The sequence below is a fragment of the Pleurodeles waltl genome, chromosome 1_1 (assembly GCF_031143425.1).
Source record: "Pleurodeles waltl isolate 20211129_DDA chromosome 1_1, aPleWal1.hap1.20221129, whole genome shotgun sequence".
Lineage (NCBI taxonomy): Eukaryota > Metazoa > Chordata > Amphibia > Caudata > Salamandridae > Pleurodeles > Pleurodeles waltl.
In genome coordinates this window covers 749,546,614-749,566,699 of record NC_090436.1, presented here as the reverse complement: position 1 = coordinate 749,566,699, position 20,086 = coordinate 749,546,614, and the positions used below count along the sequence as shown (strand labels likewise).

Genomic DNA, 20,086 nt, shown 5'->3' with positions numbered 1-20,086 from the left:
CATGCGTAGAAGGCAAAGCTCTTTCTGAAAACCCCCTTTATCACCATGGGATTCATCAGCACTCAGTCCTGGATCTGAGCTAAGTTCACTTTCACACAGTGTTCCATTAGTTGACAGTTCCATTCTTTCTTTCACCCGCAAGTTATCGAACTTATTAGCAAAAGTATATACTCTGCTATATAGACAATTGAATTTATCTCTCATAAACTTATGTGTCTTCCTCTCCATGATCTCCGCCTCTTATTGATATCGTTTCTCCATTCTTTCCAATTGTTCCTTTACATTTTGATCTTCCCTATTTTTCTCTAGATCCCTTACAAACTCAATTCTAGCCGACTGCAGCTCCATTTTCCTTTTCAGATGTTTAATTAATGTTTTCATCAGATTCGCTGAACACTCCTCAGTATTCTTACACCATTCAGTCGTTAAATCTTCATCCATGTCCTCAAAAGTGGGAAGTAACATTATCCTTAGTTCTCTGGGCATTCTCTTATGCTCTGTAAGTGAGGTCATTTCCCACCATTCTTTGACTTCTGTTTTCCCTGCTTTTTCTAATTCCTTTATCAATTGTGCAGATGTTTACTCCCCCACAGAATGCTTCGTACTTCCCACTTGCACTGATTTCTCACAAAATGGGCCTCTGCTTCCAATCTTCGCTTTGTCTGTCTGTCTGCCATCTCTAAAGTTCCAGACCGGTTGTCTTATACTTCTTTCAAACTCCAAAGAAGATTACTGTCTGTCACCAGATCAGAACTTCGGACAGTTCAATTCGCTCACACCAGGTCCTTATCTCCCACCATGTAAATAGGTATTACGGGCATTAAGCAGCATTCCATATGCGCTGCGCAATGTTATTACAGTGCCGGAGTTCACTGCCACTATAGCAACCTTGGCTTTTAATGTTTTCAAATGCCATAAATTACAGTTCTTGTGGAGCTACACCAGCTTAACAATCTGTCACACACGTCCCGCTAGACAACACCGCCTTATATAGATAGCTATAGATATATAGATATCACCTAGTGGCAGTCGTCAGTAGGTAGTTATAGTTAGGTCCTAGTTTCTATAGGAAAGATTTTTTTTTGATTTGCTAATAACTTTGGTGCCATTTGATGAAACTTCACAAAATATTCCACTAAAATACAATGCTCACTTCAGCGTTTATCTAAAGCAGGGTGATCTCTCAAGGGGGGGGTCCAGGAAAAGAGGGGGGGCCCAAAACGCTTTTTCCCATGCATTTTTCCATAGGGATTTTGAAGAGCATTAGCGCCTGAACCACTGGATGGGATAACACCAAATTTGGCAGAAAAGTAGGACTTGTTCAGAAAGCGCCCTCTTTGTTACTTTGTGTAAATCCATCCAGCAGTTTTACAGAAATTAAAGAAAATCCAAATTTGTATGTATAAGGACGTGAAGGCTTTGTGAACCCTCCTAATCTTGTGCTGAGATCTGATTGGCTACCAACACTTCAACACGGAAGTGTTGTCACCCATCTTGGGACTCAGCCTTGGAAGGGGTGCGCACCACTGTAGGAAAGTGTCTCTCTTGGCTTGGTTACTCCCCCACTTTTTGCCTGGTATTGATGCTAACTTGACTGAGAGTGTGCTGGGATCCTCCCAGCTAGGCTGCAGCACCAGTGTTCTTTCCTTAAACTGTACCACTGTTTGCACAATTGGCACACTCCTGGCACACAGCTAAGACCTTTGTAAAAGGTACCAGTGGTTCCAAGGGCTCTGTGACCAGGGAGGATCCCTAAGGGCCACCCTAAGGGACCCCTCACCAAACACATGCACACTGCCTTTGCAGAATGTGTGTGTTGGTGGGGAGAAAAAGGTAAAGCTGACATGGCATCTCTCTCAGGGTGCCATGCCCACAAACCACTGCCTGTGGCATAGGTAAGTCATCCCTCTAGCAGGCCTTACAGTCCTAAGGCAGGGTGCAGTATACCACAGGTGAGGGCATAGTTGCATGAGCAATATGTCTCTACAGTGTCTAAATCCATTTTTAGACATTGTTAGTTCAGTGTCGCCACACTGAGTAAATGGGCTGTGAGCTTGTCATTACAAACTCCACAGCTCCATGATGGCTTCACTGAAGACAGGGAAGTTTGGCAGCACACAGCACAATAAACCCACACTGATGCCAGTGTTGGATTTATTATAAAATGCCTACAGAGGGCATCTTCAGGGATGCCCCCTGTATTTTACCCAATCCTTTAGTGCAGGACTTACCAGTCTGTGCCAGTCTGCCACTAACAGACACGTTTCTGACCCCAGGAGTTGAGAGCCTTTTTGCTCTCTTGTGACAGAAACAAAGCCTGCTCTGGGTGAAGGTGCTTCACACCTCCCCCCAGCAGGAACTGCAGCACTTGGTGGTGAGCCTCAAAGACTAAGGCTCCTGTTACAGTGCCCCTGGGCACTCCAGCTAGTGGGGATTCCAACCATTCCCACCCCCCCAGACCAGGCCCAACTTTTGATGGCAAATCCAGCAGGACCCTCTCCTCACTATCCTGCCTTTGGATTCCTTGAGCTGACCCACTGGACCCAGCCTGCAGCATCTTTTGTCACCCCGGGTTCCCCTATTGAAAAGCATTTGCCGCCCAGTTCTGTGTTTGCACCCTGCACCCGGCCATCCTTGTGCCATTGAGGGGGTGTGTTTGGTGTGAACCTGTAGACACCCCGTGCTGACCTAAACCCCCCAGGCCTGTGTCCTGAAACCACGGGTACTTACCTGCAATCTGCTTTCTACCGAGCACCCCCCAGTCCTCATAGGATTCCATTGCAAACCTAATGCCAACTTTGACCTCTGCCCCTTGTTGCTGGTGGTGCACCTTTTGGGTCAGCCTAAACTTTGACCTGTGGTCATCCTAACCCCCGAAGACTGGGATCATAAGTCATGTACTTACTTGTTAAATGTGCTAAAACCTCCCCCCCAGGACTCTATTGACTCCTACGAGAAATTCCGCTGTGTCAACTTTTGAAATTGAAAAGTGTTTGTCACGCCGCGGCCGCGTGCTCGGGTCGCCGCAGTGCGGCATTCCCTTCATGGCGCGGTCTGTGTGCGAGCCTCGGGAGAGGCCGCGGCTGGCACACAGGCCGCGGGAGAAGCCGTGGCTTGCGCGCAAGCCGCGGGGAGTTCAGGGGGCCTGGTCAGGGGTCGCGGCACTCGCCGCGCCCCTTTCTTTAAGTTCTGCCGCAAAGGCAGACGCGGCAGGGCTTGAGACCCCGAGTGGGTTTCAGGCCTGACCGCGCATAGCGCATTTAGTGCGCTTTACATCAAGTCTTCCTGTACCAATGAATTTATCATCTGCTCACCACTTACCAATGTCTCCAGGCAAAAGCCGAACCCTTGCACATGGAGGTGTTTTTATGCCTGCCTTTTCCTTTCCCAGCATGCTGCCCACTTCCTCTCTTCCCAGCATGCATTGTTTTTCTTTGTTTGGACGCATGTACCTGATTCACTATTATACTCTTTTCCCCAATCCAAGATGGTGGTGTTTCTACTTCCTGTTTCCTACTTCCGGCCTAGAGGTATATAAGGGGAATTCAGCTGCTTGTTCATTGCGTTGCAACACTCCTTGGTGGTAGTCATGCTCTGACTGGTTTCTTCCTGCGAATCCAGTATTTTTCTGACCTGTCTTCATTTCCAGTCTTCCTGTACTCCGGATCTTCAACTCTAACGCCTTGGTGTCCTCCTTTTGTTTCAGGGAGTTCCCGTTGGAGGTTTTTTACCCTACTGGGGTTTTTCCTCTGGGACTCCTTCTGGAGGGCACGGACTGTAGTGGCTTGCTATTGTCAAACAGCACCGTGGCTACCGGAAGGGGTCGCCCCAACCTCGGCCAGAGCAGAACCTGCCGGAACCGGGGTCGTTCCCCAACTCTTCTCAACTTCGACGGTAAGCCCATTGAAAACCGTGACAGTGTTAATCACTTGTAAACTGCTTTATCTGCAAAAAACAAACAAAGTACATTTGATACATATGCGTGATACCTATCTCCAATTGTACTTACCTGCAACAAAGATCTTCTGGTTCTGAAAATAAAGTAACAATATATATTTTTGCTACATAAAAACAATTGGCCTGGAGTTAGTCATTGAGAGTGTGCCTCATTTCTTGACTGTGTGTGTACAACAAATTCTTTGCACTACCCTCTGATCAGCCTAACTGCTCGACCATGCTACCATAAAAGAGAGCATTAGTATTATCTACGTTAGCCTCAGCTAAGCCTCTGGGGAACACCAAAACTCTGTAAACACCATACCTCATTTTGGTATAATACATAGAGAGTCAACTTCCTACAACCCCGCCATCCTCAGACCAGCCACTGTCCCCTGCTAGGCCACCATCTTGTGCGGGGATGCGGTTGTGGTGCCTTCTGACACAGAGTGTCTGGCCAGAAGTCATCCACCACACAGTCCCCCCACCTCCACAGCATCCAAGTGTGATTCTGCGATACCATGGATGTCCAGTTGGAGGGAGGATTCCATTTCATCTCCCTCACTGGCAGTGCATAACATCGGACAAATGGGTCTTGCAGATCATACAAAAGGACTATTCCCTCCCTTCCAGTCTTTCCATCCCACAGTGCCTCCCTCAAAAGAACGGCTGATGGAGAATCACTTGGTTTTGCTCCGTGAGGAAGTTGCAGCTCTCTTTGCCAAGAGAGCCATATAAAGGGCCCCGAAATCATAAGTAGGCAGTGGTTGTTATTCCCACTACTTTCTGATACCCAAAAAGAACAGGGGCCCTATTCTGGATTTGCAGGATGTAAATCTCTTCCTCAAAAAGGAGAAATTCAAAATGCTCACTCTGGCTCAGGTCTTATCTGCCCTAGACCATGGAGGCTAGATGGTAGCCTTGGACTTGCAGGATGCGTATTTCCATATCCCCATCCTGCCTGCCCACAGGTTCAAGGTGGGCCACGAGCACCTTCAGTTTACTGTGCTTCCCTTCAGCCTCAACAACATCACCAAGGTAATGGCGGTGGTCGCAGCTCATCTGCGCAAGCTAGGGGTTTCAGTCTTCCCCTACTTCAACGACTGGTTGTTGAAGGGTCTTTCACCCCAGGCTGTTGTCATCCACCTTCAGACTATGGTGAGCCTCCTGAATTCATTAGGGTTCACTGTAAACGTGCCCAAGTCACACCTGATCCCTCTCAGATGCTCCCTTTCATCGGAGCTGTTCTGGACACAGTGTTATTTCAGGCCTATCCTCCCGAGCAGCGAGTCCAGGACATTCAGGTTATGATTCTGATGTTTTGGCCTGTATCCTGGATTTCCTATTAAATGCCAGATGGCCTATGAGGGCTCTGCAGTGGGACCTGAAGTTCCAGTGGGGACAGCACTAAGGAAATCTCACCAACAGAGTTCAGATCTCGGAGGAAACTGCAAAAGATCTGCAGTGGTGGTTAATAAACCCCAATTGGGTAAGAGGCTGACTCCTCTTCCTTCCCCAATCAGATTTTACAATAGTGACAGATGTGTCACTTCTGGGATGGGGTGGCCATCTGGGAGAGGTGGAGATCAGAGCCCTCTGGTCTATGGCGGAATCCGGACTCCATATCAACTTACTGAAGCTCTGGGTGATCCGACTGGCTTTGAAAGCATTTCTTCCTGTTGTCAAAGTGAAGGTGGTGTAGGTGTTCACAGACAACACCATTGCAATGTGGTACTGCAACAAGTAGGACAGTGTGGGGTTGTGGACCCTTTGTCAAGAAGCCTTGCATCTCTGGACATGGCTGGAACAGCAGGACATAACCCTGGTGGTTCAACATCTGGCAGGTTCTCTGAAAATCAGGGCAGGCAAACTCAGCCGTCGATGTCTAGAGGATCATGAGTGGTGGTCCATCCGGAGGTTGCACAAGGACTCTTTCATCAATGAGGAGAGCCTTGGTTATATCTGTTCGCCTCCGAAGAGAACGGTCAATGTCAGCAGTATTGCATGTTGGAGTTTCCAAAGTGGTACCCACTCTGTGATGTTTTTCATCACAAGTGGAGCTCAGCCTCCTGTACTTCTTTCTGTCCTTACCACTTCTACCAAGAGTTCTCAAGAAGATCAAGAACAGTAGGGCCCAAGTAATCCTGTTTGCTCTGGACTGGGCATGGAGAGTTTGGTATCCTGAGCTTCTGAAAATGAGCATCAATCCTCTAATCAGGCTGCCCCTTCGGAAAGCTCTTCTGTCGCAGCTGAAGAGGATGGTTCTGTCAACTCTGCACCTTCATGAGTGCATTGAGCGGCAGCAGTTGACAGCCTTCGACCTTCCTCCCAAAGCCTGTAAAGTTATTTTGGCTGCCAGACGTTTCTCCACGAAGACGGTATACGCCTGCCATTAGGAAATGTTTTGTATATCATTGTACAGAAAGATTTATTGAGCCTCTTTCTGCTTCTGTCTATGACATTATTCTCTTTGTCTTATACCTTGCCCAGCAAGGCTCTGCATTTGGGCACTCACAAAGGGTGTCTTTCCGCCTTATCGGCGAGCCTTCGGCTAACTGATCACCCTTTGTTATTCAAATCTCCAATTGTAAATAGATTTCCTAAAGGGCTTGTACATATTTATCCTCCTATGTCCTTTGTCATGCCTCAGTGGAACTTAAATCTGGTCCTCACTTTGCTCATATGTGCTCCCTTTTAGCCCTTACACAACTGTCCCCTCCGGTTGCTCATCATCAAGACAGCCTTCTCAGTGGCAATAACATCTGCCAGGAGGGTGAGTGAGATGCAGGCTCTCTCATCTAAGCCGCCATATCTGACCATGTTCCCGGACAAGGTGGTACTTTGAACTTGTGCCTCTTTCCTCTCCAAGGTGGTGACCCCATTTCATCTGGGACAGAACATCAGCCTGCACACCTTCTTTGCTTCACTGCATCCCTCTAAGGAAGAGGAGAGCCTCCACCGGCTGGACCCAAAAAGAGCATTGTGTTTCTACCTTGACCACACAAAAGAGTTCTGTGTGGATGACCAACTCTTTGTGGGGTATGTAAGAGCAAAGAAAGGTCCGGCAGTGCAGAAGCGAATCATTTCGCCCTAGGTTATTCTCTGCATTAAGATCTGCTATGTGCTGGCCAAGAAGCAGCCCCCTGAGGGCTTAAGAGCTCATTTCACCAGGGGCAAGGCAGCTTCCATTGCGTTAGCAAAGGGTGTTCCAGTCCTGGACATCTGTCAGACAGAGACGTGAGTGTCCTTGCACACATTCTCTAGAGATTACTGCCTGGACAATCTGGTCAGCCGAGATGGGCACTTTGCCCATTCGGTCCTGCAGGATTTTTTAGTGTGAGAAGATCTATCTGCAGCCCACCGGCAAGAGGTTATGGCTTGGGTACTATTCTAAAGGTAAGGAATCTGCAGCTAGCAGTCTCTATCATATGAGCAAGTTGCTTACCTTCGCTAACGCATTATCTGGTATAGCCTCTATCTGGATGCAGATTCCTTACACTCACCCATGCCTCCCCACTCAACGGACACTTCTGCTAGGGCTAGGGATTGTCCCTTTAAGGGCCCTAATTTTTTGACACAGATAAACTTTTGGTTCTTTTCATGGCTCTGCGCTTCTGGCGTGGAAGTTCGTGGAAAAGTAACTTACATACGTACTTGATGTCACAGACGCTACAATGATGCCGACTATGCCACTCGCAAGGATATTGCTTTGCAAAAGTTCGGGATGACAAGCTGACACCACGGAATTCTAAAGGTAAGGAAACTGCAGCTAGAGTCTATACCAGATAATGCATTACCAAAGATAAGTACCTTGTTCTTCAACCCACCATCAGTGTCTTTAATTGAATGTTTCTAGCAGTGCACACAAATGTATGACACCATATATCAAGAACATCTTCAGTGATGCCATGGCCATTATTATGTCAGCAGTGCACCCCAGCATATCAAGGATGCTCACAAGATACCAATAATTACCACTATTTTGTTAGGGCCACAATTAACTAAAACAGTTGCCATTCTAACATAGACGCTCACATTATGTCAGCAATTACACAATTATGTTAGTGACAAAACTATGGCAGGTGGGGGAACCATCATGCCATAGATGCCCAAAATATTCCAAGAATTGCCACCATTATATAAGGCTTAGAGCTATGTCAGAAGTGGATGACATGATAGTAAGAATGACTGCAGTGTGTCAAGACTAACAACCTTTATGTTATTGCCAGCATTATTTAGGGGTCGGCACCATTGAGTCATGGATGTCCATTTTGTGCCAAAAATTACTACCATTATGCAAGAGGCAGGCCTCGTCATGTCAGAGATGGACCCCATATGTGGAGGGAGGTGGAGAAGCCTTTCGCCCGATTCCATGGGTGACCTGAGAAAAAGGGGCTAATTTGATACATTCTCTCTCTCACATGTACACTGACCAGGGCCCTTAGAATTATGCAATTCTGTGGCCACTGTGTGTGCATAATTATGAATCAGCCACATTTGCTACATAATCTATCATTCGCTGTATAATCTGCATATTTAAAAAAAAAAAATGTTTCTAGCTTAATCAGATGACAAGTAAAATGTGGCGATGTGTATTACCGGATAGTGGATGCCTTCTGCAAAGGTTGACTCGTCATCTTTCAGTCAGTGGTGTAACAAAGGCCCCTGCAGCCCCCATAGTGCAGGGGGGCCTGACCTCCAGGGAGCCCCTTCAACACAGAACACTGTGCATGGGCTGCAACCCCCTGACTGGGTCTGGGGAGAAGGGGCCCCCTCCAGGTACTTTGCAGAGGGTCTCCCTCAAGTTTCGTTACGCCACTGCTTTCAGTTGTTTATCCCTGTATTTAGTTGATGAACTGGTACTAATGAGGGACAGTCTTTGCCCAGACAGAATACCCATGCATACAAATAAAAAATAATGAAGTAATGCTATAACAAATTGTGCTGCATTACAGCACATAGTTTCCCTTTTCTTGCCCTAAAATTTAGTCAGACCTTTTTCATGTTTTGGTCCTTCCCTGTTGCATAATTCCAGTTGTCCTAACTGAGACATATGCAAACACAGACACAAACAATCTCATAATGTGTACAAGATGTATTGATAAAAAATGAGTACTGACTGGGTGAAATTCTGAGGGCACATGGGGCCGAGGGCATGGCGGTGTCTCCGGATTTATGCTTGCACCTTGTAGAATAACACTCTTTGGATTGCTAATGTGTAGGGACTATATTGGTATCTCCAATAGCTTATTACTGGACCTTGATTTGCCATGGAACTTGGGAGACAGTCACATTTTGTATTTCATTGTGACACAGGTACAGGCTACGTGGCAATTGATGCCTGAGCAAGTCATGCTTTTGTGGAGCCACAATTCAGCCACCCTCCGATAAGTTATATGTGGAGTGGGGTCAAATTGTGTCTACTGGAAAACCACATGTGCTTCGCAGTATAACAGCTTGATGGAAGACCAGTGTGCTCAAGGGCTGTGACAGTGTCTTCGGAGATGGACATCTCACTCAGCAATGATTGTCATTTCTTACACAGACGCATGTAACTAATCTACCAATGATATGGCCTTAGATCGGTAAAGAGTAAAAACGCCATATACGTTATGATTCACCATCATAATTAATCTATTAGAAAATGACTGATTATTGTGAGTAGCTCAGTTCATGAAGGATTTACAACAAGCAATAGTTGAGGAGGACCTACTTTAGGATAGATCGTGTAAGCGTTTTCAAGACAGTTGCCACTGTGTGTAGACAGACCATACAAATATTTTCCTTTTGATGACTGCTGTAGTGTCGGCGGTTGCCGATTGGTGTGCACTGTAAAGAATGACGCATACACAGGTCAGTTTGAATTGTGGTACAGCAGGCAGGAGGATGCGATTGCCGACCTTAGCCTTTGCTTACACTACACGCTTCCCCCTGACCCACCTTCCACGCCTTTATTTAAACACTTGCTTACGTGACCCTGGGGCAAGATCTAACTACAAAGCAGAGCAGGGGGAAACTGGGCAATCCCTCCCAACCCTCCTGGAATGCCCTCATTGGTAGTGTCCCGTGACCAGTTGCGTCACTGGCACGACACTACAGACTGCTACAGTTTGAACTTTACGTGAAATAATTACAAGTCATGAAATATGATTTTGTTTTTCACTGGATACAAATGTGGGTGGGGACCACAACCAGAAGGAGTGGCAAAACCTACAAGAAAAGGAAACCAGCAGCCTTGAGATGCTGACATTCTCAAGAACAACGTCCACCTTAAGAGGTGTCCATAGCCCAAGAGAACCAGGTACACCCAGAAGATTGACTCATGCCTGTGTAACCAAAGACCACTGAACACCCCAAAAACACTGGCAAGCTAATTTAGGGTGCTGCAGAATAGGAGACATACTGTTGTTGGGCTATTTCCATTGATGCAAATCCTAAGAGATGTAGTAATTCTGCATTAGATGATTCTGTTATGTTTGTGGCCTATAGTCTGTACTTCACATAGATTTGCAGTTCTTCTGTTTACTTTAGTAACACAGGTCTGCTTTTATCCTCATTTCTATGTTTGGCAAAGTTCATATTTGTGACTAGCGAGTAGTCTTAGAAGCCGTTTCCCGGTTTTGTCAATGTGGTCCATAATGTTCATTATTGAGACCACATTTACATGTTTTGCAGAGCAGATTCACCACATGAGTTGATGTGTTAATTTTGCTCTGCCCAATTCCACATTTTTGCATGCAGTTTTACCATATGTAGTATTTCACATGATTGCATAGATTGCACAATTACCATGCTGTAAATATGGATGAGGTACCACATGCAATAAAATTGTACGTGAAAAAAACCCTGTCTTTGTCAGGTGTGTGGAAAATAGGAGGAGAGAGGTCATTCATCCACAGTCCTCTTCCAGCCCTCACCCCCCACAACCCTACAAGTTCATGCAAGCACCTAATCACAAAGTATAAACACACGCACCAACATTCATGTACCAAACAAACACTTGAAGTGGTACATATTCCAACACACTTCATGAACACCAGAAAATAACATTACAAAGGTTAACGCCCGTTCACCTGCACATCGACTGGTTCAAGTTGCGTCTTGGGACTGCAGCATTATACATTTACATGTTGAACAACAATCTACCACTAGTATTGGCATCCACGCAGCAAACAACTATCAGCCAGATCTTCTCTTCCAGGATCTCTCTGCAAGGTTCTGCATTTCAGACTCACTGACTGTGAACTTTCTCAGGGACTGAGAGGCAATGGTAGACAGTTGATTTATTTGCAGGAGTGGGCAACTTCTGGGAGCTAAGGACTGTATATATCGTAAAACGGTTTTCAGGAGATGTACTACTTAAGGTTAGCCTCCAGAAATAAAGGATGCTTCATCTAGATGGCTAAAATGACTCAGTAGTGTAATCAGATAGTTCTTCTCCGCACTGACAGTCACGTTGGCAAACTAATGTTGTGTTTGTCCTTTCCCTTTATGTAATTTTCTTGTGACATGTTGTCACTACACATGAGCAGAATTACCTGCTAGTACTACTGCCCAGTAATTCAGTCTCAGAATATATCAGGTGTGGTAATTCTACCTGGGCCGTATTAGCTGAAGTGCCCTGGGGGCTCAATGAGCATGTGCGTCCGCTTTGGGTGCCCCTGGGGCACTTTGGTATCAGAGAAGGGGCAGCAGATGCTTGTAAAGCCCCTTCTGTAATACAGATAGTGCAGGTGCACTTGTAGCGTCAGCATTATCATCAGAGGGTGTTCCCGCATTTGCATTTGGTCGCGGCCCCATGTATGGGGCAACTGTTTGAAGGTGCACCAAGGTGTAAACAGGCAAAGTGCACCATATATGAAATAGGCCCCCTGGTACTTATAATTCTGCTGAACTTAGAAAAACCTCATAATTACCATCACTCAATTTCCTTTCCATCCCCAATCAAGCTGAAGAAGCAAAAGAATGAAATGTCAACCACACTTGTACGATGAATAACTTCAGTCTACTGGCCGACGCCTGCACTACATCCCTGGTGCGGGTCACAACCAGTGGACAACACCAGGGAGGGGGTTAAAAAATCCTCGGGTGCATTGCACACGAGGATTTTTTTTTATATAAAAAACCCCAGGAGGCACAGAAGATCTTCTGTGTCTACCTCTGTCCCCCCACCTGCCCCTTTTTGGCGTCAGCACACCGTGAAGCGCGCTGACGTCACTATCTGTTTTCTTCACCAGAGCAGGCCTTGCGGCCGCTTCCAGCTCCAGTGGGGAAAACAGGCCCAAACAGCCTCCCCAACATTCGGGAAGGCCTTGTTTGAAAGGGGAGATTCTGAACTGGTTTTCTGGCTCTTGATCGCAGCACAACTGCGATCGAGGTACAGGAAACCCCACTAAACACCAGAGATTTCATTAGGGGTGGGTCGGCTCCCTCAGAAAACAGGCCGGGCCCACCCCCCCTGGAGCATTTTTTTTAAAAAAAGGTAGGTTTACCCCTGGGGGGGGGGAGGGGGTGCGATGGCGCCCAATCGCGCCACCCAGGGGTTTAAAAATGTTAAGGTTTTGTTTTTAATGAAATTGACAGGGGTCTTTCCCAGAAAGGGCCTTGTTTTGACTTATACTGGGTGCTCCCTTGTGTCTGGACAAAGCTAAGCCCCTCTGAAGAGCTCTAATGAGAGCGAAACATGTGTCAGGGGTTGCTTTACTCATTCCAGGTTGGCTTGGATGGTATTTGACCAATCCAAAGCTGTGATACTGTGCCTGGAGTGGTAAATAGCTTTCGTCATTTTACAGCTCGGTGAGGATGACACTGTGTCAATCCTATGCTTAAAGATTTTGCTGTACAAATGGCAAAAGTCTTTGTCCCTATCTAGCTCGGCGTGGATAGCACTGTGCTGATCCTATGCTTAAAAACTTTGCTAGATAAGCAGATATTTGAGGTGAACAAATCTAGAGTGTCACTGGTGTTGCAGGATGCTCCTTACTGGAGCTGCTCTCCACCTAAATATATATATGTATATATATATTTATATATATATAGACATATCTATGTAGATATATATATATATATATATATATATATATACATATATATATAGATATGTATATATATAAATATATAGATGTCTATATATATATCTAGATATAGAGATAGATATATATAGAGATCACTTTATATAAAAGTGATCTCTCTCTCTCTCTCTCTCTCTCTCAATATATATATATATATATATATATATATATATATATATATATATTCGCCACCAGTTCTCTTGCAGGTGCAGCCAGCTTGGGATCTGACTTTGTCTAGTGGCAGTTTTGATGCCATAAATTAGCGCAGAAGGTTTATATGCCTACTGCAAAGATAAAATCTGTATTTTATGTAAATAACTGAGTAGATTAGTAAAGTCAGCCGTTACCTGCGCTATAATGCAAATGAAATGTATGTGCAGGGGGGCTATGGAGAGATGAAGGGCACTTTTGCTGGGTGGTAGTGAGGGAATATGAGTAGTAGGTCATAGGACTGGGAGTGTTGGACTGGGCGCTAGAGGCGCTAAAGACTGTGACGATTGGTATGTGACAAGATGAAGTAATAGTGTGTCTTTTTTGAGTGTCTTGAAAGAACAATCTGATTGAGGGAAGAAGCAAAGGTAAGGTGACCTCTACTGTTGCACTTATCACTCACACACACACCCACCAGCAATTTACCCACTGTCTACATAGGCTAGTGTTTTAGAGTGACAGTTTAGCCAGTAGTAGAGATGGCATCTTGTTGGATGACTGCTGCTCAAGCCCTCACTCGGGTTATAGAGGACAGCTCTGACGTAGGATAAGAGACTGAGACAGCAGATACTGAGGCAGCATTTGAGGGATAGGACAATGGCGCAGACTCTGGGAGTGATTTTTCAGTCGGAGGAGTCCCATTCGATAACTCCTCTTCCATTGATTATGAGAGAGGTGATGAGGACAGTCCTACTGTCCCTTCGCAAGCACAGTATGTGCAGCAGGACTATAGCGATTTAGCCCAACCCAGAGAGCAGGTGCATGCGGCGGCAAGCAGAGAGAGAGAGCGCTCTCTTGGGAGCTCCCCAGTTTAGTTCAGCCCCAAATTCCACAGCCTACATCGTATTGTGGATACATCAAAAGTATCTGTCACAAAACAGCCTGATTTTGTAAGGGGGGCACCTGCGTTTTTGGTCTTGGGATCGGCGGCCATAGAGGGAAACCTACCAAACCCAGACATTTCTGGAAACTAGACATATGGGGGAGTCCGCAGAGTTGTGACTTTTGTGGATTCCCCAAAGATTTCTTAACCAGAATACCCTGCAAAGCTGAAATGTTGAATAGAAACTAAATTTTTGTCTTGCATTTCTGTCATACAAACTACAGAAATATGCTGGGATCCACAAACTTCCTACCACCCAGTGTTTCCACACCTGTCCTGATAAAAACGCTACCCCATTTGAGTGCCTGTACCTAGTGCCTGCATCAGGAATGGATCATCCAGGGTCAACAGTTGCCCTCATGTGAGGACCAACATTGACCGTTGTGTGATCTATTCCTGTCGTGGGCACTAGGCCTTCCCACAAAAGTGAGGTACCATTTTTATCGGGAGACTTGGGGGAGGGCTGCGTAGAAGGAAATTTGTGGCTCCTCTCAGATTCCAGAACTTTCTATCACCGAAATGTGAGGAAAAAGTGTTTATGTTGCCAAATATTGACGTTTGCATGGGATTCTGGGTAGCAGAACCTGGTGAGAGTGCCACAAGTTACCCCATCCTGAGTTACCCTAGGTGTCTAGTTTTAAAAAACGCACAGGTTTGGTAGGTTTTCCTAGGTACCGGCTGAGCTAGAGACCAAATCCACAGATAGGCACTTTCCGAAAAAACACATCAGTTTTCAATGTAAAAATTTGATGTGTCCACGTTGTGTGTTGGGACATTTCCTGTTGCAGGCACTAGGCTTACCCACACAAGTGAGGTACCATTTTTATTGGGAGACTTGGGGGAACGCTGGGTAGAAGGAAGTTTGAGACTCCTCTCAGATTCCAAAACTTTGCAGCACCGAAATCTGAGGGAAAATTGTTTTTTGCCAGATTTTGAGGTTTGCAAAGGATTCTGGGCAACAGAACCTGGTGAGAGCCCCACAAGTCACCCCATCCTGGATTCCCCTAGGTATCTAGTTTTTAAACATGCACAGGTTTGGCAGGTTTCCCTAGGTGCCAGCTGAGCTGTAGGCCAAAATCCACAGCTAGACAATGTAAAAATGTGACGTGTCCATGTTGTGTTTCCTGTCATGGGCATTAGTCCTACCCACGCAAGTGAGGTACCATTTTTATTGGGAGACTTGGGGGAACGCAGAATAGCAGACCAAGTATTATTGCCCCTTGTCTTTCCCTACAGTTTTTCCTTCCAAATGTAGGACAGTGTGTAAAAAAGATGTCTATTTGAGATATGTCCTGTAATTCACATGCTAGTATGGGAACCCCGGAATTCAGAGATGCGCAAACAACCACTGCTTCTCAACACCTTATCTTGTGGCCATTTTGGAAATATAAAGGTCTCCTTGATACCTATTTTTCACTCTTTATATTTCACTAAATGAATTGCTGTACACAAGGGATACAATAAAAACCCATTGCGAGGTGCAGCTCCTTTATTGGCTCTGGGTACCTAGGGTTCTTGATGAGCTCCAAGCCCTATAAATCCCCGCAACCCGAAGAGTCCAGCAGATGTAACAGTATATCATTTTTGAAAATATGACATTCACAGGAAAACGTTGCAGAGTAAAACGTAGAGAAAAATGGCTGTTTTCACCTCAATTTCAATATTGTTTTATTTCAGCTGTTATTTTATGCAGGAAAAGCTTGTAGGATCTACACAATGACCCCTTGCTGAATTCAGAATTTTGTCTACTTTTCAGAAATGTTTAGCTGCCCAGGATCCACCATGGGTTTCCCACCCATTTCTGTCATTAACTGAAAGGAGGCTAAAAGCAAAAAATAGTAAAAATGGGGTATGTCTTAGTTAAATGCCAAAATTGTGCTTAAAAATGTGGTTTTCTGATTCAAGACTGCCTGTTCCTGAAAGCTGGGAAGATGGTGATTTTAGCACCACAAACCCATTGTTGATGTCATTTTCAGGGAAAACCCCACATGCTTTCATCTGCAGCCTTTTTTTCCCATTTTTCTGAAACAAAACAAAAATGTAGCTGTATTTTGGCTTATTTCTTAGTCTCCTCCAGGGGAACCACAAAGTCTGGGTACCTTTGGAATCCCTAAGATGTTGGGAAAACAGGATGCAAATTTGGCAAGGATAGCTTATGTGGACAAAAAGTTTTGAAAGCCTAAGCGCAAACTACCCCAAATAGCCAAAAAAGGGCTCAGCACGAGGGGGTAAGCTGGGGCGGGTGGTGTAGGCCTAGCAGATAAGGGGTTAAGGGATAAGAAGTAACAATTAAAGGCACTTCATTCAGAGCACTGTTGATGGTATAATCAATAAAGTGGATGTATTTCTGAGGGAAGTCTGGCCTCTGCCCTGAAATTATTGGGGATGGGATAGATGACTGTTCAGTGTGTAGTATAGTGGGATCGTGCTTTTTTCATTTCCTTTAGATTCCGCTCTCAGGGAGCAAAGAGGTATACTACAATGTTATCAGTAGTAACACAGCCTAGTTAAAGTTAACATTCTGACTCACCTACTGTTCAGTCAAGATCAATCATCCTCTATACAGATGGGTGAATTGTAAGATACTTTGTGACATCTACAAACACACTGTTACAAAATGTTGCAACCTGTCTGGAAAAGTATAAGAAGCTTGCTGTTTTGATCCTGTGCCTTCATGGAGGTAGATCGTGATTTGCCAGCAGTCCAGTGTGCCCTTCTTCTTTCTGATTTTTTGTTTGTTTGAAAATACCCATCATTAAATATTTTTTTATATGTCTTCCAAGGATTAATTGCATGAACAAATGAAAAATATAACATTATGTTTTCTTTGTTCTTTGAATAATGTTTTTTTGCAGTGAAAAGGCTGAGCTTATTCATGCCAAGATTGCTTTCCAGCAAGAAAAAGAAGCATACAGCAAGCAGCACACGTGCCAACAACAGGTACTGCATGAGCTCTGAACTACACCATAAGTCACAGAAGTGGACAAAACATATTCTTTGTATATGGCGTTTGTTGAATATAGTCCAGAGAGGAGAATGAAACGAATGGTGCACATACTTTCAATGGTTAAATTCTTTGAGGGAACCTCAGCACACCTTTCTTGAAATGGAACATAGTAAGTCTGTTTCCTATCTTGGCTTCTGCGATGTTAGGAGGGAATGATGGTGTGATAGTGTTGGTTATTGAAAAATGTATGCATAATACATGATGAAATATGAAGTAGCAGAGGAAGGGCTCTCATAGTGTGGGTTATAGATCCCAGAATGAGGGATCCAGATTGCTTATCAGGAGCAGGATGAAGGCAACTCGCAGGTGTGGAACAACCAGTGGTGGTTGCAGTGTTTGGTATTCTGCATAGCCATGGATTCTGGAAGGGAACTACAATAGGGGGTGGTACCAGCAATAGCCTGCTTGATTACCTGCATACACTAGAGTCTTTCAGGGTTTTCTGGGATATACAGAAGGTTTACAGTGACGTTACAAGCTCATGATCAATCAATCAATCAGTGCTTGTCTAGCACTACTACTCACCCGTTTGTGTCTCAAGGCGCTGGGGGGAGATGTAGCGTTTACCGGTGAGGTGGTTCTTAAAAATGCCAAGGCTTCAGTTCCTTTGTGAAGCTGAGAAGGAATGTGGTTTGTCTGATGTGGAGAGGAAGGGCGTTCCAGGAGGTGGCTGCGAGGTAGGAAAAGGAACGACCTCCTGTTCTGGTTTTCCTGATGCTGGGTACTTCTACCAGAGAGAACTGAGCTGAGCGTATGGTCCTGTGGGGTACGTGGAGGTTGAGTCGCTGGTTCAGGTAGGCTGGTCCGGTGTTGTGGAGGGCTTTGTGTGTGTGGATGAGGATCTTGAAGGAGATTCTTTTCTCTATGGGAAGCCAGTGCAGTGTAAGCAGGTGTTGCGAGATGTGGCAATGTCGAGCTAGGTCGGGGACCAGTCTGTTGGCGGCGTTCTGGATGTTTTGTAGTTTGCGGATGAGTTTCTTGTTGATTCTGGCTTAGAGTGCGCTGCCATAGTCAAGTCTGCTGGTGGTGAGGGCGTGTGTGACGGTCTTTCTATGTTCAAGGGGAATCCACTTGAAGGACTTGCATAGGAGGCGGAGTGGGCGGAAGCAGGTGGAGGTGACTGAGTTGATTTGATGGTTAATGCTCAGGTTGGAGTCCAGGATGATTCCGAGTGTGCAGGCCTGGCTTGTGGAGGTGGGTGGGTTTCCGAGGGTGGGTGGCCACCAGGAGTCGTTCCACGAGTTGGTTGAGGGCCAATGATGAGTACTTCTGTCTTGTTTGCGTTGAATTGAAGGCAGCTGTTTCTCATCCATTTGGTGACTGCTTCCATGCCTTCATGGAAGTTGTGTCTGGCTTTGTTGGGTTCATTGGAGAGGATGAGTTGAGTGTTGTCGGCATAGGAGATGATGTTGATTCCGTAGCTTCTGGCGAGGGTGGCTAGAGGGACCATGTAGACGTTAAACAATGTGGGGCTGAGGCAGGATCCCTGGGGCACTCTGCAGGTGGTGGGTGTGGGGTCTGCGAGGGAGGGGGCGAGTCTCACTCGTTGAGTTTTGCTGGAGATGAAGGATTGGATCCAGTCGAGGGCCTTGTCTCTGATGCCGGCATCATGGAGCCTTCTTATCAGGGTGTGATGGGAGACTGTGTCGAAGGCCGTCGAGAGCTCTAGTAGGATGAGTGCTGTCATCTCTCCCTTGTCCAGCAGGGAGCGGATGTCATCTGTTGCGGCCAGGAGGGCTGTTTCGGTGCTATGATTTTTCCTGAATCAGGATTGGGAGTTGTTGAGGATGTTGTGGTCTTCTATAAATGTGGCGAGTTTGCTGGTGACTGCTTTTTCGATGACTTTCACAGGAAATGGGATTAGGGAGATGGACCAGAGGTTTTTGAGGTCGGTGCAGTCTGCTGAGGGTTTCTTGAGGAGGGCATTGATCTCGGCATGTTTCCAGTCGTCAGGGAAGGTGGCAGCAGTTAGTGAGAGGCTGATGGTGAGGCGGAGCTTGGGGGCGATGGTCTCTGAGGCTCAGTTGAAAATGTGGTAGGGGCATGGGTCCGTGGGGGGCCCGGAGTGTATGGACCTCATTGTTTTCAGCATATCTTCGGTGGTGAAGGGGATCCAGGTGGTGATAGTTGGTTTGTTGGCAAGTCTTTGCTTGTTGTGCTAACCAAAGAGGCAAGGAGAACCTCAAGGAATGTGACTAAATTATTCTAACTGAGACATTTAAGGCTATTTGCTGTGAAATGTTGTGTTGAACCAAAAATATAATTGCCTTAGTGGGTCATTGTGTGCAAGCAATTTTTAAGTTTCTCACTGCAGGTTGGAACCACATTGCTGCAACGAATGTGGACTCGGACAACAACCACTAATTTCCATAGAAGCATTTGGAAGTTTCAGCAACCTTGATGTTAGGGAGGAATGTACTTTTTGCCCCCACAGAAGTGTCTTAGGACCATATTTATACTTTTGTAGCACCACATTTGCACCGCTTTTTGACGCAAAAGCGGCGCAAACTTGCAAAATACAATTGTTTTTTGCAAGTTTGCGCCACTTTTGCGTCCAAAAATGATGCAAATGCGGCGCTAAAAAAGTATAAATATGGGCCTTAGTATTTTGGATTTTCTCAACAACTGAGCGATGAGTAATTTCTGTTACCACTGAGAAGGAATTCCTTTCTCTACATTTTAGCTAGCTTTTTCCTATAGATAAATTAGGTTAAAAAATGACAGTACAAAGGTCCACGATCCGCAGTTGAGAGTTCTAGTTCTATAAAATCACCTTCAAAGGTTCAGATTGAAATTCTGCAGAAGAAATGCTACATCTCTGAAATAAATGCCCACCAGTAAAAACAACTGAAGTGGTTATAGAAAGGGACTGGACAAAAGTTTCAATTCCGAAATCATTTTCGTAAACACGAAAACTCGGAAATTGAACAAAGAATTTTAGACAGAAAGCTTGAGCAATCAGTAATTACAGAAAGTAAG

At 45.5% G+C, this 20,086-nt stretch overlaps 1 protein-coding gene across 1 annotated transcript in view; it reads left to right on the top strand.

Moving 5' to 3' along the window:
• LOC138287249 (rab9 effector protein with kelch motifs-like) overlaps positions 1 to 20,086 on the top strand; it is a 392,655-nt gene that overhangs the window by 328,852 nt on the left and 43,717 nt on the right. Inside the window, exon 17 of the mRNA XM_069227612.1 lies at positions 16,956 to 17,040. Coding sequence (XP_069083713.1) covers positions 16,956 to 17,040 — 85 coding nt within the window. The remainder of the gene's footprint in view (positions 1 to 16,955; positions 17,041 to 20,086) is intronic.